We start from the raw sequence: 27,052 nt of genomic DNA on the forward strand, positions 1-27,052 counted from the left end.
AAAGTCTACTGTCCTTGAGTGACTTACTGAAATTTGAATTGCCCGCCAAAAGTGACATTTCTGTCAGCCAAAATTTGGCAACACTGTATTCCATCAGGGCAAGTTTTAGCCGCAGCTTTATAAAGTGAGTGCATCTAGTACCTACGATGACTCTGACTTCATTTTTCTAAAGCTCTAAGAGCATTTTAACAAAGCGAAGATTAATGACATTTTCCAATCTTCCGGGATATTTTAATTTATCCATATTTTATTCAATATTTTCAGCAATCATTTTTTCCATTTTTCCCATGTTTTTTTATAATTTTTACTGTTATTTTAGCCACTCCAGGAGCTTTTCCATACGTCAAGGTATGTATTTATTGCTTCTTCTAGTTCTTCATTGTTTATTCTGTTTTCTGTGTTATCTAACAATATATTATTTTATTTTCCAATAATATCGTTTTGGTTTATACCTGCTATTGGTTATGAAAAGTGTTGTTTCCATCTTTTAAGTATCTGTTTTGTTTCTGTTAATAATTCTCCATTTTTATTTTTAATACTGTATATTTCTTGTTTTTTTTTTGTGTTTTTATCGTCTTCAGCGTTCTGTAGAATAACTTCTGGTTACTCTTGCTATTTTCTTCCATTTTCCCCGATTTTTCCCCAATAATCTTTTTTTGGTACTGTTATTAATATTTTTAACTATTTTCTTTTATTTTTATAATTATTGTAATTCTCATGCTTTTTTTTTCAGTTTTACCATTTATTTTATAATATAAATCTGAGTACGCACGTGTAAAGACTGGCGTAATAGACTTGGGAAGGTCGAGGCTCTTTCATAGGGCTGTAGCACCATTGATGATGATGATGATGACGCACGTGTAAAATTCATAGACCTAGTAACGAGGGAGTGCATTTATGTGGTATTATGACTCCAGACTAGACTTCTTATTCTATAGTTCCGTTCCGAATTACTTCGGCTATAACTGGCTTATTCTTCATTAAATGCAGCTCACGCAAGTGCAAACACTACAATAACAACATTTGCATGCGTTCAAGCTCCCCGGAAAACACCTTATACATTTTAAAAAGAAGCATTCATAACATGGCTTGCCTTTGTTGGCACTCAAATTATTTCAACGGTGTTTTATTACTACCGTGTAAGCCTCATCTTCTTCGTTAACCTGAGCGATTGTACTTCTTCAGAACAGATACTAATCACCGGAACATGCTTGTAATATTCTTAGTGCGGCCAGTGCCGGGGGCAATAATTAGGCGCATGTTATGGTATTACGTACTTTTATTAGTTCGTACAAATTGAAATAATGGCTAAACTAAAGTTCAGCTTAACTACAAACTTTTAGTTCAGAGAAATAAGAAAAAAAATAGCATGTTGGTGACACAACCCCCTCCAGGCCGAAATCAAATTTTTTGAGTAGTATGGACATCTATAATAATAACCTATATGTTTCCTGCAGGCGATTTTGATGATATACATAGTTATAAACAAATAAAGATCAAAAAACGGTAAATTTTCGCTTTTTTCGTCTATTACCAAAAAGTTAAGCATTTTAAACACATTTGAGAGTAAGGAACTCATAAATCGTATAAAAAAACTTCAATATGGCGTTCGCTGAATATTTCTATCCTTATTGGTTGCTTAGAAAATTGCAAAATAAATCATAAATTTTGAGTTTTTATAAATATTCATAACTTATGTAAAAATTAACTTAGAACCTTCTCATTACAGGGAATGCTGAGACTTCTGGTGTTTAAGTCATATCTTAAATTTCAAAGTAATTGGTCAAATATTTTAAAAGTTATTTAATTTAATTTGTTTATCCCAAATTATTTTTTTGCAACACTATAAGTCAGAAAATGATGAAGTTACAGTAATACTTTGGATAGTTTATGAAAGAAGAAGATCTACAGTATTAATTTAATTAAAAAAAATGACAAAAAATAATTCTAAATATTGCAAAATTATTTTGCAAGAACATGTGAATTAAAAAAAGGGGCCACTAACTTCGTCCCTAATTGTCCTAGGACAATTGTTTTTCTTTCTAAATGTGTATAAAAATTCAGTCTTTCTAAATATGAAAAAATAATTTTTCTACGGGTAACGGTTAAAAAGTTATTCTAATTGTTTATAAGTAAGCAAAAATCGACATGTTTTTGCAAAATAATTTTACACTGTTTAAAATTACTTTTTGTCAGTTTTTTTAATTAAGTTAATAGTATAAATGTTCTTCTTTCATAAACTGTACGAACTATTACTGCAACCGTACAACCTCATAATTTTCTGACTTATAGTGTTACAAAAAAACGAGTTTGGGATAAACAAATTAAATACCTTTTAAACTATTTGACCAATTGCTTTGAAATTTAAAATATAATTTAATGATAAGAAGTCTCAGCATTCCGTATAATCAGAAGGATCTAAGTTAATTTTTATATAAGTTATGAATATTTGTAAAAACTCAAAATGTGTTATTTATTTTGCAATTTTCTAAGCAACCAATAAGGATAGACATATTCAGTGAACGCCATATTGAAGTGTTTTATACGATTTATGAGTTCCTTACTCTCAAATTTGTTTAAAATGCTTAACTTTTTGGTAATAGACGAAAAAAGCGAAAATTTACCGTTTTTGATCTTCATTTGTTTATAACTATGTATATCATCAAGATCGGCTGCAGGAAACATATAGGTTATTAATATAGATGTACACACTACTCAAACAATTTGGTTGCGGCCTGGAGGGGGATGTGTCACGAGAAAAATCTTATTTCTCTGGACTATTTATAGGTAATTATTTCATACAAATGCAATTTCCTTAATTGTTTTAAGATTAAAACTACATTGAAGATTAAAGGCTTCGAGGTGTAATACCTGGTAACTAACATTTTACTAAAATGATAACAACTGGATGTTAAAACTTTGAGAAATTATAGCTAACATATAATATGATACTACGTCCGGGATCCCACACACCCCTGTAAGGTATGATAAGGTAATGATTAGTAATCAAAACAACAAATGTTTTAGTTGAAATTTCTCTATTGGTGGTCGGTATTTTTTCGCCAAATCTTGGGTTTAAAAACTTGAGAACAATCAGCACCAATCCAGAGAACATAGCAGTGACACGGAAGCAATGTTGTACGATGTTGTTCCACAGTAGGGATTGGGAAAATCTGACGGTTATAACCTATTACCGGTTTTTTTACTCCGCAATAATCGGTTTTTCCGGTGGTCTTTGGTCCCGGTTATAACCGTTTTTTTTTTAACGTAATAACCGGTGAGAAACCGGAGAAGCTACAAAATAATGAATTCATAGAAGAAGTGGGGAAGCTTTTTATATATTACGGGGTCCACGTGTTAATCGATAACGAATTAATAATGGACTAACACGCAGGATATAAGAGTGCCCACGAAAAAGCTAGATATACCTTCAACCGGATGAGGCCTCCCAGAGCCGTAACCTCGCTCTAGGATACAAGCAAGAATGCAGCGATGTTACGTATTTACAGTTGAGTCCGCGAGTCTTTACCCGTGCGTCATTAATACCTGGCGAAATAAAACACATACTTTTTATCTAGCATCATTCTCTTCCACGCATGAAACTCATGACAAACCAGCTGCCGTTTGTTATTAAGTAAAAACACATGTTATTTTTATGAACCATCTAGACTCAGTGCATTGAAAAGAGATAGGTACAAAAAAAGACGATTCGGCATGTTTTCATATTTTAAGCACAATTATTTTTTTGACGTTTCTGCTTTGTTTACTTTTGTGGCTGTCAGTCAGTTGCATTTTTTGCGGTTTTTGTCGAATTTTTGCGTTTTGAAGTATCTTTATATTACACAAACAGTTGTTTTCACAACTAATTTTATATTGGGCTTTGAAATTTTAAGGTAAATAATTATATTTTGGCAATTAATATTTAAAACATACAAAGCTAACGTCATTCACACAGTAAAGAAATGATTGTGTTTAGATTTCCGTCAAAGTGAATAAAATAACAAAAATAAAATATGTTATTGAATTTTTTTATAAATTGTTTATTTATTTATTATTCAATAATAATAAAAGAATTTATTAAGCTACTTCAAATGTAGCTGTAATTCTGCACAAAAATTTTGAAGCAAAACTTACATTTGACATTCTGTATATTTGATAACGTCAAATTTTATAATAAAACCCGTAATCGGAACAGTAGCCACTTTCTGTCAGTTGTTGTTGAGTGAAATAAATTTCCGACTTATTTCGTATGCTTTAAATGATGACGCACGGGTAAAGACTCGCGGACTCAACTGTACTTTCCTTTGTTACGGTATTGAATCGTGGATCCTGAACGAATATATGTAGAGAACATTGGAAGCATTTGAAATGTTGCTATATCGGAAAGTACTTAAGATCTCGTGGACTGACGAATCGCAGATTCGTGGACCGACAGAAGACCAAGGTAATGATAATTGTTGAAATTGGAAATAACCAGCCGGAAATACTAAACGTGGCAGGTTATGAAATTGTTAACCGTTTCAATTATATTATAGGTTCTGCTATCACAAATAATGGTGGATGCGAAGAAGAAATACATGGACGCCTTACAATGATCATATCAACACCGGTCAATGTTACTAAAATCTGGAAAGATATGCTCATAACCAAGAAAACGAAACTGCGTCTGGTACAGGTGCTGTATCTTTCTTATCACCACCTATGCTGCAGAAACTTAAACCATAAAAAAATCCGACTTATTATAATGGTCTTTGAAATTTGAGTATATGGTATACGTGTATCTTGCAGCACACCGCACATCCATATATCTTAATATCAACAGAACAACACTTGGCTTATCACAATCATCAAAAACTTCCTGGCTTCAAAATTTACGAAAGTGGTATAACACGACTACCACTGAACTGTTCTGCGCTACGGTAAATAAAGTCAAGATAGCCAAGATGATCGCCAACATCCGGAACGGATAGCCATTTTAAGAAGAAGAAGAAGAAGAGTGTGCATTATGAAGTGAGGCTAAGATGACTCTGACTTCATTTTTCTAAAGGTCCTAAAAGTATTTTAACAAAGCCAAGAATTTTGTCATAACTTTTATGCTTGAATTTAGCCTGGAATAATTTTCCAGTAAGCTACACAGGGCATATCTATGACATATTTACAGAGGAGAAAGATACACCTTTTTACGACCCATAATGCAAGGAAGGAAGAAGAGGTCCAGGAAGAAGAAATTACTCCTGGCTGAAGAACATAAGAGACTGGATGAGAATGGATACACATTCGATACTAAGAACCGCCTAAGATAGAGAGCAGCTTGCTGTAGTTTTAGCCAACCTTCAGTAATGGAGAAGGCACCTTAAGAAAAAGAAGAAGTTACAAAATTGTCCTTTATATTTTAGAATGAATGTACAAGAAAACATTTATTAACGAAGTAGGTCTGGATCCCGCATAAGAAAAAAAAGGTGATTAATAGCAAGCTGAAAATTTGTTAATAGCTTAACGGTGTCTAGTCGGACAAACTTTGATATATGGGAACACTGGAACAGGGGAAGTTTTAATGGTGAAACAGGTTAAAAATTTGGAACGTCAGACTACGAAAACGTCAGATGTATTTTGTCGGACAGAACTTCCAATTGATTTGTTGCCCTTTCATTAAACTCTCATGTTAAAATCAGACTGGTGTTTATCACCAACTGGGCATTTTAATGAGTGGAACACGAAGAATATGTCAAATGACAGGAATCATATTGGTTAGTAATAGCAGTCTGATTTTTTCATCAGAGTTTAATGAAAGGGTAACAAATCAATTGGAAGTTCTGTCGGACAAAATACACCTGACGTTTTCGTAGTCTGACGTTCCAAATTTTTAACCTGTTCCACAATTAAAACTTCCCCTCTTCCAGTGTTTCAATATATCAAAGTTTGTCCGACTAGACACCCTTAAGCTACTAACAAATTTTCAGCTTGCTATTAATCAACATTTTTGTTACGCGGGATCCAGACCTAAAGGATTTGTTTGATAATTTACAGAAATTAAATTGTACATGACAGTTTACTCCTACACAACAAAAGACCACGTGAAATGCTAAACTGTTACCGTTTTTGTTTTGACACATACTGTATTCAGTTCAATATTTTATACATTCATTCAAGTCAGATAATGTGCATTATAGACGTGTGAATCGGTTTCTGCATTATAGATTCGAAACGGTTCTTTAATAAACTCACACAACTCCATAGTTACGCCAATGAATAGATGGCAGCACAATGAATGGGAATACCTCAGATGGACGTTCACTTTTATTGTTGATTTTGTTACGGTGAGCGCTCAGTATAATTCAATTTTAGTATGGTTGAGTTCGCCATTAAAACTAGCGATACAGTAAGTGTGGTCTAATACTATGGTTTTTGTTAAAATGTTTTGTAGTGCGTTCGTGAATATAATTAAAATAGTTAATTAATATTTTGTGAGGTTTGTAACTTTTTAGCTAGGTTTTCAACGGTATTATGTAATGAAATTTGAATAGCCTATTTATCTAATATCTTAATACGCTTGACGTCTTGTGGATAAATGCTGACTGCTTTTCTTATTGTAACCTATAAAATAACATCTTATTATCTTGGCGCCAATCTTTCGAAGATTGGCTAACACGATAGTAATTTTTGCCTTAGCTACTGCTGCTTGTTTTTTCTTCTGTCTTGTTTTATCCTCTTAAATGTTTAGGATTGTTGTTTCCTTTTTATAGAAGACAATTATTCATAGTCTAGTCGCAACATAGGGGGTGCCGTGGGCACTTTTAGGTCGCCGCGATTTGATGGTGGTATTATAGGTTTTTGGGCCGCTGAATCCAATGGAAGTGGTCTGGAAGCCCAAATTTGGTGCGTTTAATTGTTATTAATAAATTATGGTAAAATTAGGTGTTTTTCAGGAATTATTAGAAGCCCTGTAAATAAATTGATAGTGTTAAGGTCTTCTCTGGTGTATTTTTGGTCGCTGAATCGAATGCAACTAGTCGCGATTACTCAAAATATGTTCTTATTTTGTTAATAACAAAATAATTGTTTATTCACCGAAAAGCTCGAAATGCGCTATCTACACCAAGTTTTAGTCTTTTTCATAATATTTTTATACGCTAAATCGATTGCCACTAGTCGTGATAGCTTAAACCACGTTCCGACTTTGTTATTAATAAATTATTGCAAAAATAACGATTTATAGTACGTTCACTCACGATTTTTGCTCTATATTGTAAAAAACCACTTGGATTGACATGAAATTTGGTATAGACGTCAAACAAAACAAGTGATATTGTGTCGATGTCAGCTTTTACTCTGGGGGTGAGTTTCACCCCTTTTCGGGGGTGAAAAAAGAAACTTTTAAAATAAGTCCGGAAGTGGATAAACTGATTACTTCTAAGCAACTTTTGTTCAATACAGTTTTTTCACTAAGTCAATACTTTTCGAGTTATTTTTGTTTTTTTGTTGAAAATTCAACATATTCACTCGCAAATAACACAAAAAGTATTGACTTGGTGAAAAAACTGTATAGAACAAAAGTTGCTTAGAATTAATCAGTTTATCCAATTCTGGACTTATTTTAAAGGTTTCTTTTTTCACCCCGGAACGGGGTGAAACACCCCCAGGGTAAAAGCACACATCGGCAGAATATCACTTGTTTTATTTGATATATTAGCTACGTGCATGCCAAGTTTCATGTCATTCCAGGTGGTTTTTTTTATTTAGAGCAAAAACCGTGAGTAAACGTACTGTAAACCATTATTTTTGCAATAATTTATTAATAACAAAGTCGGAACGTGGTTTAGGCCGGTCGTCCATTGGAAGCGTAGTCGCGCGACTCATAGGTAGCGCGTATACGTCCGTGTATGTGCGATCATGCGACTGAGCGACTGGTATCTACCACTGCAAACGACTGTATACTACTTAGTTCGCGACTGTCAAACTGACTTTCATCATCAAAAGAAGGTGTATTTTTGTGAATAGCGTGTAAAATATACATAGAAAGCATAGTTTGAAAGGAATAATTTATTACACAAATATGTATGTTATTTATTAACTTAAAAAAAAAGGTTTGTACCTTTGTACAATGGCCTCCCCTTTAGCGGGAATCGACTCTTCCATATATTGTTGGCGATTCAAATTTACACGAAATATTTACTATACTTTATCAGTATTTAATTACATTTTTCACCAAATTGAAAAAAAAACATTAAGGCCCGATTGTTCAATTGGAGATTATCTTCAGATTAAAAATAATCTTCAATTAAACGTAATATTGCGTTGTTCAATGCAAGTTTAACACTTAACCATCTGTTAACCAGAGATTATCTTAATCTAGTGCTAACTAGAGATTTGTAACCTTATTTTCTCTTTTTAAATTAAATATTGTCAAGAAAATTCCAGAATATAACAACCATAGTTATTGCACTATAATATATTGTGTTGTTATTGCTACTTTTAAATCGTAGATAAGATTTAACATAATCTATATTTAGTGTCTACATAATAATGATGGCTATTGCTAATAATGGGCCTTTGATTTTGAAGATGGAGAAGACGAAGACTTCTTAGCTGTTGGTAATATAATTTTTTCCTCTACGAAAGAATCCTATTTTTCGAGTAAAAGAAAGCCATTTTCATAAGTGGTGAGATAATAGTTTTTGAATAGATTTCGTGTACCAAAGGAAATAGTTTTTATGATTGTTGATCGTATAAGAGACAGGATAGCTCATCCTACAAATAGGTAAACTATTTATAATAGTTAATTAAAAATATATCAAATTACCGGCCAAACCCGATTTCAGGACAAACTAGTTAGATTTTCATTTTCTCGTAATTTGTAACTGCATCACTTTCTTATTTTCGAGAATATGTTTATATTTTTTAACAAAAGGTATTAATATTTCTTCTTCATCAGCCGTAAAGCTCGTAGTTATCTTTTTTTATTATTTTGATTCCATTTTTTGAAATTTTAATTAAAAAAACACGAAAATAATCACTGACATGGGGGCGTCATTGCGTCAAAAGTCATGAACACTATCGTTTATACCACAGAACAATTATTTTTCGGTACAATTATCATGATAAAATTTGTTCCAAGGCGTTAATTAATAACTGGCAACATTGTCACTGCTTCAGTATTTGGGTTTAATAAATCCGAAAATTAACCTGCATTGAACAACTTAATTAGAAATAATCTTCGAATTAAATTTAATCATGGTTTACTTAAACCATGAGTTAACCATTGATTGAACAACTGGCCCTTAGTAATTTGTTAATAAAAATAATTTAAAGATTTATATAACTTTATATTTACTTGGTTTAGATATAAGACGTTTACTATTGTAAAAATTTCGAATAAAAATTCTTTCGAAAGTTTGTTAATCCTAAAACTATAAGAAGTATTCACTTCTGTCGGCACTCGCAAGTGCCACGCTCTATTTTTTTTATTTTTCGTTTACATTGTAATTATAGATTATAAAATAATAATATTAAAAACTCTTATCACTAGCACCTATTTCTTCTGCAACTTTCGACCACAATGTCCTTTGAACATCACGTGAATGATATCTTGTGTCTTTCACGTTTTGTCCCACAACGGAGACTTTTCATAAACGGCACTAATCAGTTTTTCGTTATCAATTTCCATATTTAAAATAACACAATTATCGAAAATTAATACAATATTAAAAATACCTGCAAATATATTTATTGCAAACCAATGTAGCATCAACATGCGATTACCAGCGACTAATCCCATTCTAGAGGGATCAGTCGCTTGTGGTCGGCCGAGCCCGGTCGCTCAAAGTCGTTTGCAGTGGACGTTGTTTAGTTATTAGGATTAGTCGCTTCTATACGGGCGTATACGCACTACCTTCGAGTCGCGCGACTACGCTTCCAATGGACGATCGGCCTTAGCTATCACGATTAGTGACAATCAAATTAGCGTATAAAAATACTATGAAAAAGATTACAAACTTGCTGTAGAAAACGCATTTCGAGTTTTTCGGCGAATAAACAATTATTTTGTTATTAACAAAATAAGAACACATTTTGAGTAATCGCGACCAGTCACATTCGATTCAGCGACCAAAAATACACCAGAGGAGACCTTAACACTATCGATTTATTTACAGGGCTTCTAATAATTCCTAAAAAACACCTAATTTTACCATAATTTGTTAATAACAATTAAATGCACCACATTTGGGTTTCCAGACCACTTCCATTGGATTCAGCGACCCAAAAAACCTACAATACCACCATCAAATCGCGGCGACCTAAAAGTGCCCACTGGACCCCCTATGTTGCGACTAGACTATTAAATATGCATAACGTTCTACCGAGTAGAACTGGCTTTCTGTAGAAAGCGAGTACTAAAATGTTATGTATTTTCTGTTCTTTTGTATGCTGTGGAGACGTGGACTCTCAATAAACAATGCCTTAATAGATTGGAAGCATTTGAGATGTGGACGTATCGGAGAATGCTGAGAATCTCGTGGACAGACAGAATAACCAATGAGAAAGTACTAAGGAGAATACAGAACAGCAGGGAGATACTGGATTTCATCAAAATAAGAAAACTTAAATACATGGGTCATATACCACGTGGTGACAGATAAGAACTCCTAAAATTAATTATGCAGGGAAAGATTCAAGGAAGGCGCAGTAGGTAGGAGAAAAATGTCCTGGCTGAGAAATCTCAGAGAATGGTTTGGATGCAGCTCAACTGAACTCTTTCGGGCTGTAGTATCAAAAGTGAGAATAGCAATGACGATTGCCAACCTTCGTCGCGGAGATGCCACGTAAAGAAGAAGAAGAACGTTCTACCATACGTATGGTAATATGCATGGTCAATGACGTTTAACCAGGTGCAATGTGTATTTGATTTTCCAATATTCTCGTAAGTTCATTTTGAATAATGCAATCAGTGCAATTTGTATCATCATCACCAATAGCTATTCTATTCATCGCCAGATGTAAGCCTCCCTTAGGCATGTCCAGTCATTTCTGTTCGTTGTTTTATGCATCCATTCCAGTGGTGTCATGGCAAAAATAGCATTGCCGGAACGCACTTTCCTTAACTTTTTTACAGTATTTTTAAATCCGATAGAAGAGAATCATATTGTTGCTTACAGTTTGAAGAGGCGCTTGATGTTGACTCATGACTGGATTTAGTAGTAAACATTCTTCTAGTTAAATTGTTTATTACACTTGTTGTCAGTTGTTTGTGGTTGATGGTCGCAATTTTTGGATTGTTTGTAATGGGGACATTGTTGAAATTACCGTCCTTCTCAGCAATGTAAGCGTCAAGACTCTTGGTTCCAGGCTTTTTTTTCAGAGTTTCAAAAAATCCTATGCTATTTCTGATAAATTTATCAGCATAACAACAGTAGTTTCTCTGTTTTGCAAAGCCTCTGCAATCATCGAAAGTTCCGCCAAAATGTCATACATAATGGCTAAATTTAACAGAAACTGTAATGATGAAAATTGCCTTGATATGCCCCAGTACATAAATCTTTCAGTAGAACTTCTGTTCTTGTCTGTCTTCGCCTTTTCAAAGTACAGTAGAGCGTCGATTATCCGAACTAATTGGGGGACATGGGCGTTCGGAAAATCGATTTGTTCGGATAATCGAACTTTATTGAGATACATACATATTTATCCACAAGTGAATAAAAACCATATTTATATAACTGTTATATTTGTTTATACCTTGATAATGACAAATAGCAATTAAACAAAAAAGTGCAGTCTTTGCAATAACATATTTTTGGATACACAATTGAAGAAAATTAAAGATATTTCAAGCGTTAATTACTAACGCTTGCTCAGTACTCGAGTGCGGGGCGCGGGAGTCGGGAGTTCGGATAACCGGTCGTTCGGTTAATCGACGTTCGGATAATCGACGCTCTACTGTAGTTGTAAATGGCAGATTAACCATACCACACAGCCGAAACCGCACGACAAGAACTTGCAACCCATCGAGTCCCTAAAACTTTTCCAATTTTTTGGAGTTGTTGTTCCAGCCTTGAGGCACTCTCGGATAGTTCACGCTGGTTTTTTGGTGACTTACTGTAAATGGAACTTACTGTAAATGGAGTATATTTTATCCATAAATATTTGAAAATGATTTACGGCTACAACTTCATCAACTGCATCACTTAAGGCTAGCTGTATTCTATGATTCATGCAATGCAAAAAAATAATATCTGGGTACATCTCAAGCAATCTTTCAGCTACAAGTTAGGGATGGGAAAAACCTACCGGTTTAAACATAAAACCGGTTTTTTTACTTCGCAATAACCGGTTATTAGGTTTTTACCGTGATTAGGATTAGGTTAGGTATTATTTTGGATCCCAATCATAATTATTATTCTCAAGTAATTATTCCAAACAAAACCATAATTCAAATTTTATTTTATAAAATACAAAAGCAAACTGAAAGTGCAATCTCACATCAGCCATAAACAATTATTAAGTTTTATGATAATATTTCCTTGAAAAGGTATTTGTAATCATAATATTTACATAAGAAGTGATCTGGTTGAATTAGACGCAAACATCATCTATTGTCCACACTTAACTCTTGACATTGAAAGTGGGTGAATGACTTTTTCTGATTACCAAAAATAATGCTCTGACTATGAATATCGAATTACTGATTATGAATACGAATCTCCAAGAATTTCGCTACGTTTTCAAAACGGTACACTCATACAGCAAGTATTAAATGAGTTAAAATGTACCTATTCTACAAATATACAAACGTGTTAAAAGTAATACATGTTCTTTCGATAGTACTAATTTTGATCATATTGATATCGAGTCGAATGGAGTATCGCAAACTAAAGTGTATTGTAAATGTAACTTTGTAACCTATTTGATTAAAAAAACCGAAAACCGGTTTTTCCAAAAACGGTTTTTTTTGGCCGGTTATAATCGCCAGGTTAAACCGTAAGCAATAAAAACCGGTAGAACCGAAAACCGGTGTTTTGTCAAAAACCACCATCCCTACTACAAGTGATTTTTTACCCAACATGACGCTGGCACATCACTTGCAAATGAAACACAATTTTCTTTTAAGTAATAATCAAATCCGCTCATTTTCAAACAGCTGTAGTCCAGGAACCAAAGCTTTTCACCTCGCAATTTTTACAGAATGGATCAATTTACTTGAAAATTTGAGAGTAAGTAGTGGATAGTCCATGGATCAAAATCTATATGATGCCGACAGGCGTTTTTACTATGGGGGTGGTTGCCACCCCATCTCGGGGGTGGAAATTTTTTATTATATTTTGACCGAAAAAATTAATAAAAACATTCATTCTAAGCAAAAAATGTTCCATACATGTTTTTGATAAAATTAAAAGTTTTTGATTTATTCGCTATCGAAAGTGTTAGTTTTGTATCTAAAAAATCAATGTTTTTCGATAGTATACTCATTTACGATTCACTCAATTTTTGACGTAGAACAAATGTTATCAAACCAAGTTCTTGGGAATTAAATTAACTGCAATTTCATATTTAAACAGTTTTTCGTAGCTCTGATGCTAATCTTTCTATTCTGAAGGAAATGGCATTTTTTACCAAATTGCAAACATTCGTTATTCGCTTTAAACATCATTTTTTTAAAACCTAATCATTCTTAGCCAGTCAAACTTCTAGAATCCATTAATAATACATAAATAAAGGAGAATAAATAAGGCTAATGACTAAAAACACCACTAACTTACATTATTATGCTTCAAATTGGATTTCTCCTCTTTTTTTCAAAAAAATATATTGATTTTTTAACCGTAACTTTTTTATTTTATATCTTAAAAAGTTTGTTAAAAAATAATTTTGTAGGTTTTTACAAGATCTATAGAGCTATTAATACTAAATCCTTTTAAAATTCTCAGTCACAAAAAGAGGTGCCATTAAAAGAGTTGGTAAAGGTGGTTTTTGCATGATATTACAAGTTGTAATTGTCAATAGCTCACTTAATTTTTGCCGTAACAACAATTTTTGTAAACCAAGTATAATTTCATATTTAAATATTTTGTCATATCTCTGATGCTAATCTTTCTATTCTGAAGAAAAGACATTTTTTACCAAACTACAAAAACTCGTTATTCGCTTTTAACTCCATTTTTTTTCAACTAATCATTCTAAGCCGATCAAACTTCTAGAACCTATTATCAGTACATAAATCAAGAAAATGAAATCAGCTCAATGTCAAATTTTAATTAGGTTGGTAATTAGGGGGTTGTTTACAATCACTTTTTTGATGAAAAACATAGGACTGACATTCTTTTCATTATAAGTCACTTAATTTTGTTAGCTGTAGCTGTTGTTAGGGTAGCTGTGTTTTTATTTCTGGAGGTACATATTTTTAAATACTTTAAGTTAGTTTCAACCACTCATCCTCAAAAAATGCATAGCTTTTCCGTCCTTTGACTTTGAAACTACAATATTTTGCATTTGACGAAGGAGAGCCAACATATAATAAAGTATAGCTCGATTACTATTGGTCTTAAAGAAAATAAAAAAAATGGTTTTGTTTATTTTTTAAAAGGTACACTTTTATTAAGTAAAGTTGTTTTGATAAAACGAAAACTTTTTGAGTTATTAGCAAAAAACTGATCAAAAACATTGATTTTTTCGATATAAAGCTAACACTTTCGATAGCGAATAAATCGAAAACTACTAATTTTATCAAAAAAATGTATAGAACGTTTTTTGCTTATAATGAATGTTTTTACCAACTCTTGCGGTCAAAATATAATAAAAATTTCCACCCCCGAGATGGGGTGGCTACCACCCCCATGGTAAAAGCGCCTTTTGGCATGATATAGATTTTTATTCCACTACTTATTCTCAAATTTTGAAGCAAATCGATCCACTCTGTAAAAATTGCGAGGTTTTGTCCTATTTTAAGCTTCATTACTTGGACTACTTAGCAAACGTTCAACAATTACCTAAGATGTTTGACTGCTCGGTTCAATCAACTCTAAGAACAAAAAATGAGGATTCTACTCTTTGCTGAACTCACATTTTAAATACACTATATTAGATTAGATTTTGAGCCTACTGCTGTTGACTCTGCAATTATTTCTGCAGCAGTATTTCTAGAGTGTAGCCCGATTCCAATATCAACATTGTCCTTTTTTTGCAATTCTAACAGATCAAAGAAGTGGCCGTATACTCTTGTTTTCGTACACTAGGCAGTAGTAGGCCTACAACGATCCACCAGGAGGATGGAGTAAATCGTTGTTTGTACTGTATAGAAATATAGAGAGCGTTTTCTATAATGCGTGTTTTATTTACAAAACCTAAATTCTCTATTTTTTTTTTCTTAACCAGTGCCGGAACGGCGTTCCGGCGAGTTCCGGCACCATGATACCACTGATCCATTCGTGGCCAGCCATTCGCTTGTGTGTGTGTGTGTGTGTGTGTGTGTGTGTGTGTGTGTGTGTGTGTGTGTGTGTGTGTGTGTGTGTGTGTGTGTGTGTGTGTGTGTGTGTGTGTGTGTGTGTGTGTGTGTGTGTGTGTGTGTGTGTGTGTGTGTGTGTGTGTGTGTGTGTGTGTGTGTGTGTGTGTGTGTGTGTGTGTGTGTGTGTGTGTGTGTGTGTGTGTGTGTGTGTGTGTGTGTGTGTGTGTGTGTGTGTGTGTGTGTGTGTGTGTGTGTGTGTGTGTGTGTGTGTGTGTGTGTGTGTGTGTGTGTGTGTGTGTGTGTGTGTGTGTGTGTGTGTGTGTGTGTGTGTGTGTGTGTGTGTGTGTGTGTGTGTGTGTGTGTGTGTGTGTGTGTGTGTGTGTGTGTGTGTGTGTGTGTGTGTGTGTGTGTGTGTGTGTGTGTGTGTGTGTGTGTGTGTGTGTGTGTGTGTGTGTGTGTGTGTGTGTGTGTGTGTGTGTGTGTGTGTGTGTGTGTGTGTGTGTGTGTGTGTGTGTGTGTGTGTGTGTGTGTGTGTGTGTGTGTGTGTGTGTGTGTGTGTGTGTGTGTGTGTGTGTGTGTGTGTGTGTGTGTGTGTGTGTGTGTGTGTGTGTGTGTGTGTGTGTGTGTGTGTGTGTGTGTGTGTGTGTGTGTGTGTGTGTGTGTGTGTGTGTGTGTGTGTGTGTGTGTGTGTGTGTGTGTGTGTGTGTGTGTGTGTGTGTGTGTGTGTGTGTGTGTGTGTGTGTGTGTGTGTGTGTGTGTGTGTGTGTGTGTGTGTGTGTGTGTGTGTGTGTGTGTGTGTGTGTGTGTGTGTGTGTGTGTGTGTGTGTGTGTGTGTGTGTGTGTGTGTGTGTGTGTGTGTGTGTGTGTGTGTGTGTGTGTGTGTGTGTGTGTGTGTGTGTGTGTGTGTGTGTGTGTGTGTGTGTGTGTGTGTGTGTGTGTGTGTGTGTGTGTGTGTGTGTGTGTGTGTGTGTGTGTGTGTGTGTGTGTGTGTGTGTGTGTGTGTGTGTGTGTGTGTGTGTGTGTGTGTGTGTGTGTGTGTGTGTGTGTGTGTGTGTGTGTGTGTGTGTGTGTGTGTGTGTGTGTGTGTGTGTGTGTGTGTGTGTGTGTGTGTGTGTGTGTGTGTGTGTGTGTGTGTGTGTGTGTGTGTGTGTGTGTGTGTGTGTGTGTGTGTGTGTGTGTGTGTGTGTGTGTGTGTGTGTGTGTGTGTGTGTGTGTGTGTGTGTGTGTGTGTGTGTGTGTGTGTGTGTGTGTGTGTGTGTGTGTGTGTGTGTGTGTGTGTGTGTGTGTGTGTGTGTGTGTGTGTGTGTGTGTGTGTGTGTGTGTGTGTGTGTGTGTGTGTGTGTGTGTGTGTGTGTGTGTGTGTGTGTGTGTGTGTGTGTGTGTGTGTGTGTGTGTGTGTGTGTGTGTGTGTGTGTGTGTGTGTGTGTGTGTGTGTGTGTGTGTGTGTGTGTGTGTGTGTGTGTGTGTGTGTGTGTGTGTGTGTGTGTGTGTGTGTGTGTGAGAAAAAATGGCTTGGATGCGAGTCCGTTAGCCACAGATTTTTATTTTATTTTTACCTCAATTTATTAGTTTTGTTATATTTATACGTATTTCACTTAAATGATTATATTTGTTTCTTTCAAGTAGTTTATGAGTAATTTAAATATTTCCATTTTATGACAACTTAGTAGATATTCTATACTAATTGGAAAATGAACTTGTGTTTGTCGTAAATTGTAATATAATTTATTTATATATCTCTCGTTAATTTTGCATTCCAAGAAAATATGGTTTAAATCTCCAATCGAAACATTATCACAAAAACATACTGATGAATTAATTATTCCTAATTTGTGCAGATGTGCCTCATATTTCCCGTGTCGAGTTTTTAATCTGATGATAGTAGAAATATCTTGCTTTGGCAGGTTATATTTAAATATGTATTCAGGTGGCAGAGGAAGTTCTTGATGTAAAGAAAAATATAAATTTTTTGACATGCTTGTAATATTTTTCCATTCTTTTTTCCATATTTTATTTATTCTAACTTTGACGTCATTTATTGCATCTGTCGATAAGATGTGAGTTAGTATCTCACCTTTTTTTATTGCATCTTTGGCTAACTCATCCACTTTCTCATTACCCAGTATACCGGCATGCCCTTTTGCCCATATAAATACTACTTCCACTCTAGACAAATTATTTTTTATATTACATAAAATTTTTGATTTGTATGAACTAAAATCAGTATTTTCAATTGCATATATTGCAGATCTGGAGTCTGTTATTATCACAGCTTTTTCAATATTATTCTCTTTGATCCATTCTAGAGCTTTTTCGATGGCTATAATCTCAGCTGTAAAAATACTACTAATACTAGATAATTTGTAATTATTATGTTGATGGGTATTTTGCACATACATAGCACATCCTACTCCTGTTTGATTTTTAGAACCGTCTGTATAAATTACTGTGTAATCCACAAAGTCGCTCAGTATAGATTTTACTAAAATATTATTTAAATGATTTGATTCTGTATATTTAGGAATTATGATTCTGGGTTTTTTATCAAAGTTTTATACGGAAATTTATAAATTGGTAATAATTTACTCTTGTGTAAATCTGTATAATTCCTGGTTTCAATGAATGCATCTGTTAGTGGTGGTGAATTTTTTATTCTCCAATATTTACTAGTTAAGTTTTCCATGTTTAATAAAGCCAGATTTGTTAAAAGGTCTGACTCAGTGTTTCTTAGCTTTATGCAGTACTTTTGAGCTAAAAATTGTCTACGTAAATTTAATGGGATTTCATTACACTCTGCTAGCATAACGTTTATTGGAGTGGATACCATTGCACTTAAACATATTCTCAAGCATCTGTATTGTATCCGATCTAAAATTTTTAAGTTCGTATTGCTTGCTGATCCATATATCCAACACCCATAGTCCACGACTGACCGAATACAAGCATTGTAGAACAATAAAGCTGTTTTGGGATCTGCACCCCATTTTCTGTTGGTAATACACCTTAGTATATTTATTTTTTTTTTCACAGTTACCTTTGATGTATTGAATATGTTTAGTCCATTGAAGTTTATTATCTAGTACTATCCCTAGATACTTATACTGATTCACCACTGGTATAGTACGCCCACTCGAGGTTACGTTTCCCGGTGCGCGCAACCTATGCCTGGTGAAAAACATAATATTGGATTTTTCTGTGGACATTGTCATATTATTTTCATTTGTCCATTGTATAATAATTTCAACTATATGCCTCAATGATCGTAGACAGTCGTCGTAGGTTTTTTGGGTGGAGTATATACAGATATCATCTGCATATTGTAAACATTTAATATTTTCGTCAAACAAACTATGAATACTAGCAGAATATAAGTTGAATAATGTTGGACTTAATACTGAACCCTGTGGCAGACCTTGATTTACAACTCTTGGTCCGTGTAGTATATTTCTTTGATGTTTTAACCATACTGTTCTATTAGTATATAGATTTAATATATTATTACAGATTTCATTATTGAAACCAAGTGAACACATTTTATTTTATCAGCCATTCGCTTGATGTCATCAGTCCATCTGGTTTAAGGTCGCCTCTACTTCTCTTACTTTTTCTTGGTCGCCATTCAAGAATTTGCTTCGTCTAACGTTTTCCATCCATTCTTCCTATGTGTCCCGACCAGTTCCATTTTAACATTCAACAACAATATCGTTTGGAACACATTATGTTAAACACCATATCAAAAGGAACACCTTTTGATCGTCGTCTTATTTCTTCGTTCGATTTGTGATTGTTGAGTTTAATGTTGAGCATTCTCCGTTCCATCTCTCTGAGTCACTTGAAGTTTGTGGAGTATGCTGTTGCTAAACGCTCATGTTTCAGTTCCATGTTTCAAAACCAGCAATCTGTACTGATCGAAGGTTTTTGCTGATTCTATTAATGTTGGTCGTGTTGTGGTAGTTACTGCAATTTATGTTTCTAGGTATATATGTTTGAGAAATGTCCTAGAATGCTCATAGATGAGTGTATTCGTGTTTAGTGGTAAATTATGAAAGACAGATTCCTACACACAGACGACCAAGGTCATCTCTCTTGAAAGGCAATGGGTAAACCACTGAGTGTAATTTATCTAGTACAGATTTCCTATGCTGTCTTTCGGAATTGACATTAAACTGTAAGTCATTCTTCTTTCTTCTTCTTAGCCTTCTATCGTCCACTTATAGAGATAGGTCTCTCCCAACTCCTTCCATCAATCTCTATCCTGAGCAACGTACTTCCAAAGTGTTCGGCTATTGCTTTTATGTCATGTGCTAATCTCATATGTAGTCTTCCTCTTGGTAGTCTAGCTTCGTAAGGTCTCTAATGTTGTATTGTGACACTCCAACGTTGGTCTTTTTGTCCACACACCCAAACTTATATGGAATCATCTAATATTTCATATTATTTCGGGCTAATTTTAAAAAACGAGCACACGAAGTCAAACAATATTTATTTTAAAGCAATTTAATAACAAATACATAATAATTAAATAAAACAATTTATTTAACAAACAAATTGAATCTAGTTGTTTTACGCTCAATATTAATAGCATAAAAAATTTCAATGTAAAACCAATAATGTTAAAATTGTTTTTATTTTTTTTTTGTTTTTCTTCGTAGTCAGTATTATCACCTCTAGTCCTTAAGCAAGCTTCAGTTTGCGTTGGGCACGCTTCTAATCAAATTATCAACATTTTGTTGTGGTAGGTTGCTCCATCCTTCAAGAGCAGCTTGTACTAGCCGTGCGGTGTTTTGTGAATTATCCCGGCGAGCTCTAAATTTTCTTTTGGGCATATCCCACAAATACTCTATAGGGTTAAGCTCGGGTGAGCATGCAGGCCACTCCAAACAAGTGATATCTTCTGCTTCAATGATGTCTCTAGTCAATCTAATGGTATGTGGAGGTCCATTATCATGCAAGAAAATTAAATTTTCTCCCGTTGCACCTTTCCAGTGCCTAACTACAGGTTATCAACATACCTGTGAGAACTTAAAGTTGATTGGATGAAAACTAATGGAGTTTTTTACGGATCACAATTCTTCTCCAGAACATTACAGTTCCCCTTGTATATTTGTGAACAGAACTGACAGTTTTCGTTCTTGCTTGTCTTCCTCGACCTCTAAGTACACGATTTCGTGGGTCATATGATTTTACACAAATCCTAAATTTTTCTGAAAATAGCACATTTTGTCAATGTTCCAGTTTTGGTGGTGAAGACACCAATTTAGGCGATTAATCTTGTGCTGCCTGGATAACTTGGGAACCCATAACTGTCTCCTGCTGTATACTTCTTGGCACGAACTGTTCTTCTTATCGTTTCAATTGAAAGAGTTACACCTGTAGCTTCCAACAGCTGCCTTTGGAGCTACAGGTGAGAAATGGTTGAGTGTCTTCCAGCTGATTGGACAATTAAACGATCGTGGCGAGCCGTTATTACTTTTTGGTGACTTTGCCTTGCTATATTTTTGAGCTTTCTTAGTCCTGTTACCTAGCATAGGTTTTGGACAGAACGCCCTGTGTTACGCCTAGCTCTACAGCTATGTCCCTCTGAGAACATTACTTGGTCCATAAGACCAATAATCTTTCCCCGTTGTAAGTTCTATAACCTCACATGACGCATATTTTCGTTTTTAAACGAAAAAGTTAGTTTATTTATTTTCGTTCAATTTGCAACTCAAGCAAATAACCTATACCATACCGAGCTGTACCATTTGATTGTCTTATAGATTTCTTTATTTTCAATGAAAACTTTTAGTCTTCGCAACAATAACAAGTTTTTTCAAAAGAAATAAATATTACTTAGAAATACATGGTGATTCCATATAAGTTTGGGTGTGTGTATATTCATGTATACCTATGGATATTATTTAAGGTATATGCTGAGAAGGAATTTTTGTCCATTTTGGATAGGACACCACTAAAAGAAGATGAACTTCTGAACTTTTTCAATATGTTCATGATATCTTAACAGTTTTACGCCAATTGATAGATGGCAGCACAATGCTTTTTGACTGGTAGTCCTGGGTACAGGACTCCCACCGGAAATCACACCCCGAACAGCGCAGGCCATCGTGAGTCTAGTGACTTACCCTCAGACTCTATTGCTTGTTCGGGCTTTGAGTCTCTGCTCTGGTCTACGTCGAGTGGGGTGACTCGGCGCTCGAGGATGTGGGCCCTCTTGCCCTCTTGTCGGTTTTCTGGGTTTTGTTAGTATTTTTCTTGTGGCTTGCGCCTTTTGTTTTATTATTACTATCCGGTTCCTAGTTTACAGCTTAGTCATTCCATTCGCCAGGGTGAAGGTTCCGTTCCGACATTGCCTTCTTCTGAATGCCGCCTAGCCAGGATGTATCATCCTTCCTCACTTCCTTCTTTCTCTTGGTTCCATTTGAAAATTTGTTATGGCAGCCTGGCATCGCCCATTCTTTCTACATGACCATACTAGATCAGTTGTCTCCTTTGAATTTCATCTATGATGGTTGACTTGACCTTTTGTTAGTGTTTTATCATTTTTTTTGGTGTGCGAAGTGGTTTTTTGTAGATTTTTTTTGAGGGCTGTCTGAAACATAGAAAATTTACATTAGTTAATACACTGCGATGCCAAAGGTGAGTGCGTTGTCTTTGTTCGATAGAGGTACGATTATCTTGACTTTCTTATGGTTAGTAATATTTGTTGTTTACGTCTTCTGTGCTTCCACCTATGGTATACATCATATCTTAATGTCTCTGCAGAATACGGTTTGGATGGTCTTCTAGCACAGCGAATTTTGTTCTGGCTTTTTCCTCCATCATATTCTTGTTTGTTTTAGGTCTCTGAACAGTAAAAATTCAGCGATATATCTGGGCACGTTTGCAGCTACTCTAAGGCAGTTTTTGTGTGCTGCTTGAATCTTCTTTTTGTGTGTGCCCATGCAAGAGATGCATAATATGTAATTGTTAGTACATAGTATGATGCTGTTTATCGGTCTCAATTTTGTTTTCATAGCTTGCTTCTACTTCCTGTGCGTCCTCTTATTGCGGCTCTGGCCCTTGCTGTTTTCTGGACTGTCGCGTTAATATGTGGTGTGAATGTTAGACCAGGAATCCATTGTGGCTCCTTGGTATTTAACTTCGTTTTGCTATTCGATGGATCTATCTTGCACTGAATCTGGATTCTTCTATCGTTTCCAGTGCCATCTGTAGATTTCTTAGAGCTATATCCTGTTTTCTGGGCGGTCTGGGCAAAAGGGCAAATCTGAGCGGTTTTTATTTGAGTGGTTCGTTATAGTAATATTCACTCTTATTTAATTTTTGCTTTGTGTTGGGCATTCCTTTTCTCGAATTTCCCCAAAGCTTCTAATGCAAAAAATTTCAAAAACCGAATTCCCGTAATTTCTAGTCAAGAGTCCTCTGGTAAAAGTCCCTTATAGATTCCTCTTGCAGGAAATGTATCATCATCATTCTCTTTGCCTTATCCATATGCGGGGTCGGCTTCCTTAATTGCATTTCTCCACACAATTCTATCTTGGGTCATATCAATGTCAATCCCCTTTACCAACATGTCCTGCCTTATCATCTCCCCCAGGTCTTCTTTGGTCTTCCTCTCCTACTCCTTTCAGGAATCTGCACTTCAGCTATTCTTCGTATTGGGTGATTAACGTCTCGACGTTGAACATGATCAAACCATCTTAACCTATGCTTTCTCATTTTGGCATCAATAGGTGCCACACCTAGACTTCCCCTAATATACTCATTTCTAATTTTATCCTTCTTTGTCACTCCACTCATCCATCTAAGCATTCTCATTTCCGCCACATGCATTCGTTGTTCATCTTTCTTCTTCATTTCCCAACATTCAGTTCCGTGCATCATAGCTGGTCTTATGGCTGTTTTATAGAAATTTCCCTTCAGCTTCATTGGAATTTTTCTGTCACACAACATCTGTGAACCACTCGCTTCTTTCCACTTCATCCATCCAGCCCTAATTCTACTGCATGCATCTCCATTTATTTCTCCATTACTCTGCAATACCGATCCCAGGTACTTAAAACTATTGCTTTTTACAATCACTTCACCATCCAAAGGTATCATTTTATTTGTAGTAACTCCATCTTTTAATGAACATTCCAAATATTCTGTTTTTGTCCTACTACGTTTTAAACCTTTTTCCTCCAGAGCTTGCCTCCACTGTTAAAGTTTTTTTTAAGTCTCTTTTACTATTTCCTATCATCAGCATACATTAAGCACCATGGAATGTTACCCTGTAGTTTCGCTGTTATCTGGTCCAAAACTAATGAGAATGCAGGAAATTCTCTGAGAATGCATGGGATTCTCTTGCGGGAAATGTATGTTGAACTTAATTTCTCATACTTTTCCTTCATTTTCTACGTGGCGTTCCTTCTTCTTTTTAGCTTGGGTGTTCAAGGTGTAGAGAAATCTCAATACGTACTAATAAATCATTTTAAACAAATATTTTTTACTTTATTCATTTTTGCTTGACAATTATTAATGGGTTAATCATAAGTATAAATAGGGTAAAATATATAAACGATAAACGATTTTAATTTTTGCGTTTGACAAAAAAAAAACTCTCAGTATGCTATTTCTCCGCTTGTATTGGGGATACAGACACCAATTTTCATTAGAATGATTTTTTTGATAAAATACATATTTTCTGAATAGGTAATTCGCAAAAACCGTTTGAAAAAGTGTTTTTTCTATGAATGTTATACAATGTGCAACTTCTCTCACTACTTACATACATTCAAAACGAACAATTTCTCATGCAGTGAGAAAAGTCGGCCATTGCAGTGAGAAATATTTTTTCTCACGGGTTCTCGTACGGTTTTCCATATATGATCGCCGTTTCCATGGTAACATGCACAATACAAACACAATTAATGTTGTCAAATAAAGTGTGTTGGAGCAAAACACATTATCAGGAATTACCTTTCTAGGTCTGGATCCCGCGTATGAAAAAAAAATTTATTAATAGCAAGCTGAAAATTTGTTAATAGCTTAAGGGTGTCTAGTCGGATAAACTTTGATATATGGGAACACTGGAACAGGGGCAGTTTTAATTGTGGAACAGGTTAAAAATTTGGAACGGTCACACCGCGAAAACGGCACATTTATTTTGTCCGACAGATTAGACATAAACTCTCCGAATAGAGATTAAACTCTCTTGCAAAAATCAGACTGCTATTTATTACCTGTCATAATTCCTGTCATTTGACATATTCTACATGTTCCACTCATTAAAACGCCCATTTGGTGATAAATAGCAGTCTGATTTTTGCATGAGAGTTTAATCTCTGTTCGGAGAGTTTAAGTCTATTCTGTCGGACAAAATAAATGTGCCGTTTCCGTTCCAAATTTTTAACCTGTTCCACAATTAAAACTGCCCCTGTTCCAGTGTTCCCATATATCAAAGTTTTTCCGACTAGACACCCTTAAGCTATTAACAAATTTTCAGCTTGCTATTAATCAACTTTTTTTTCATACGCGGGATCCAGACCTATTCAAGACTGTTCGAAAATAACTGTTAATTAGAATTTTAAATTAATAACGTAAGTATATAAATTTTAAGAATATTAAATACCTACATGTATGTGTATTTTATTTCAATTTATGTATATAATATACGTAAAAGCACCTAAATTATTTAATTTTGAAGTTTGAACTCTTGACAAAACCGCATCCATAGAAAAAGTACAGTGTACAACACATGAGAAAATTACATATTTCTCCCTCGCTTGATTTGCGGCCCTCGCCTCGTGCCTCGGCTCGTGCCAACAAACTTCTGCGCTCGTGAGAAATATGTCTTTTTTCTCACTTATTGTATAATACATAATTTTTTAGTATAAAATTGTAACATGTTAAATCTTGTAATTTTCAAATTTTATTTACATCTATTTTTAATGTTGTTCTGAAGCTATTTCCTTGTGGCATTTTTATGATTAATTATTTATATGGGAAATAAGCCACAATTAAAATGAAAAAAAAAATTCAGTGGAGAGATTCAAGTATAGTCCTGAAAGAATCAGATAGTAAAAAGAGAAAAATCAAAGAAGCGGCTCTAATTCTGCTAAATGAAACCAATTGTGTCGCAAATTCCTCGGTAGAATGCAGTAGGATGTGGTTGCCCATACTGAAAGAGGAAGTCAACAGAAAGAAAATACCAAGATTAGTAAGTCAATAACATCGAGCTGGTACATATTTTATATTTTAGTATTACTTATATATCTAGTATTATTAATATTATTTATAATTTAAACATGTTACAAGTCAGAATTTGCTATTATTTTTTGAGAGTAAATTAAATGTAAGACCAAATACTTACGATGTCGGGATAGTATCACAGGTTTTTCCTGGTTTTCCCTTGTGATTTACTATGAAGTCTCTAACGCGAGAATTTTACTGTCGTTGCATTTGGTTGTCTTTTTAAAGACAGATCACATGCTATAATTTTTTTGTGACGGATATTCTTGAGTTGGAGTTGATTTCATGTAATCGAATGAACTATCTTTTAGTAAGTCGTCCCAGGAACGCAACTCATAAATATTGGCAATATCATTTTAAAGTCTTCTACTTTAAAATGCATAATATATGTCTAAATTGCCAATATAGCTGAGTCAGATTAAATAAATTATTAGAAGAATTTTTTTGCTTAGCAACAACATTTTTGTTTATTTAGTAATATTTTGTATTTTGACAACGGCACCCGATTTGGGCGTCGAAACGTTAATAAAATTATTTTTTTCATTTTAATTGTGGCTTATTTCCCATATAAATAATTAACATCTATTTTTAGTAAGTTTTTCTTCGAATTAATATCTAAGAAAAAAATACCTACATAAAAAGTAAATAAATTATTAAAGCTGTTGCAAAATATTGGAAGTAACAGATATATTAACGTTATATTTTTATGATATCTATTTTTCTTTTTAAAAGTTTAGATCTTAGAAGACCATAAACTCACTCCAGACTGATTTATAGACGGAGAGCTAGAGCCGAAAAATCATCGTCATAAGGAATATGGAGTTTTTCCTGTGAAATGTGTCCATTGTATATTGACAATTATGACCCCTTTCAGGCTGACACCTCAGTGGATACAGGAAGTAGCAATAAAAGATAAAAGGGGAAAGTTAGTGCAGTCATTAAAGGTTTTCACCTCCTATTTTGTTAAACCTCCATCGATTTGTATGAAAATTGGTGACTAGTTAGAGCATACCTCAAGAAATAAAACTGATTTGATGCCAACTTGCACTTTTACCCTGGTGGTGAATACCACCCCTTCCCGCGGGTGAAAACAATTTTATTAAAAATAACCCCACAAATCGATAGGGGGGCAAATTTTAAGTAAAGTTTGTTATATCATGTTACTAAAATAAATCAATACTTTTTGAGTTATTAAAAATCAAAGATTTGTCTATTTAAGAGCATATCCGTGAAGTTACGGATGATAAAAAGAACATATTATTAATTAATTGTATGTTAGTAAATAGTTACTTTCCTAACAAGTGCAGAAAGTCATTCTTTTCCGCACGCGACTGCAGTTTGCCGAACGACGCGAAGCGGGAGTTATAATAATATTTTAGTAACCTACAA

General features: G+C 34.6%; 1 protein-coding gene across 5 annotated transcripts in view; it reads left to right on the forward strand.

The window, feature by feature from the left end:
- Positions 1-27,052, forward strand: part of LOC114349276 (uncharacterized) — a 599,066-nt gene that overhangs the window by 521,982 nt on the left and 50,032 nt on the right. Inside the window, exon 1 of one of the 5 annotated variants that reach the window (XM_028299663.2) lies at positions 6,290-6,379. The exons of the other annotated variants lie outside the window; for them this stretch is intronic. Coding sequence (XP_028155464.1) covers positions 6,347-6,379 — 33 coding nt within the window. The 5' untranslated portion in view covers positions 6,290-6,346. Of the gene's footprint in view, positions 1-6,289; positions 6,380-27,052 lie in introns of those variants that run through there. 5 annotated transcript variants of the gene reach the window in all.

This window comes from Diabrotica virgifera, chromosome 3 (genome assembly GCF_917563875.1).
Source record: "Diabrotica virgifera virgifera chromosome 3, PGI_DIABVI_V3a".
Taxonomy (NCBI): domain Eukaryota; kingdom Metazoa; phylum Arthropoda; class Insecta; order Coleoptera; family Chrysomelidae; genus Diabrotica; species Diabrotica virgifera.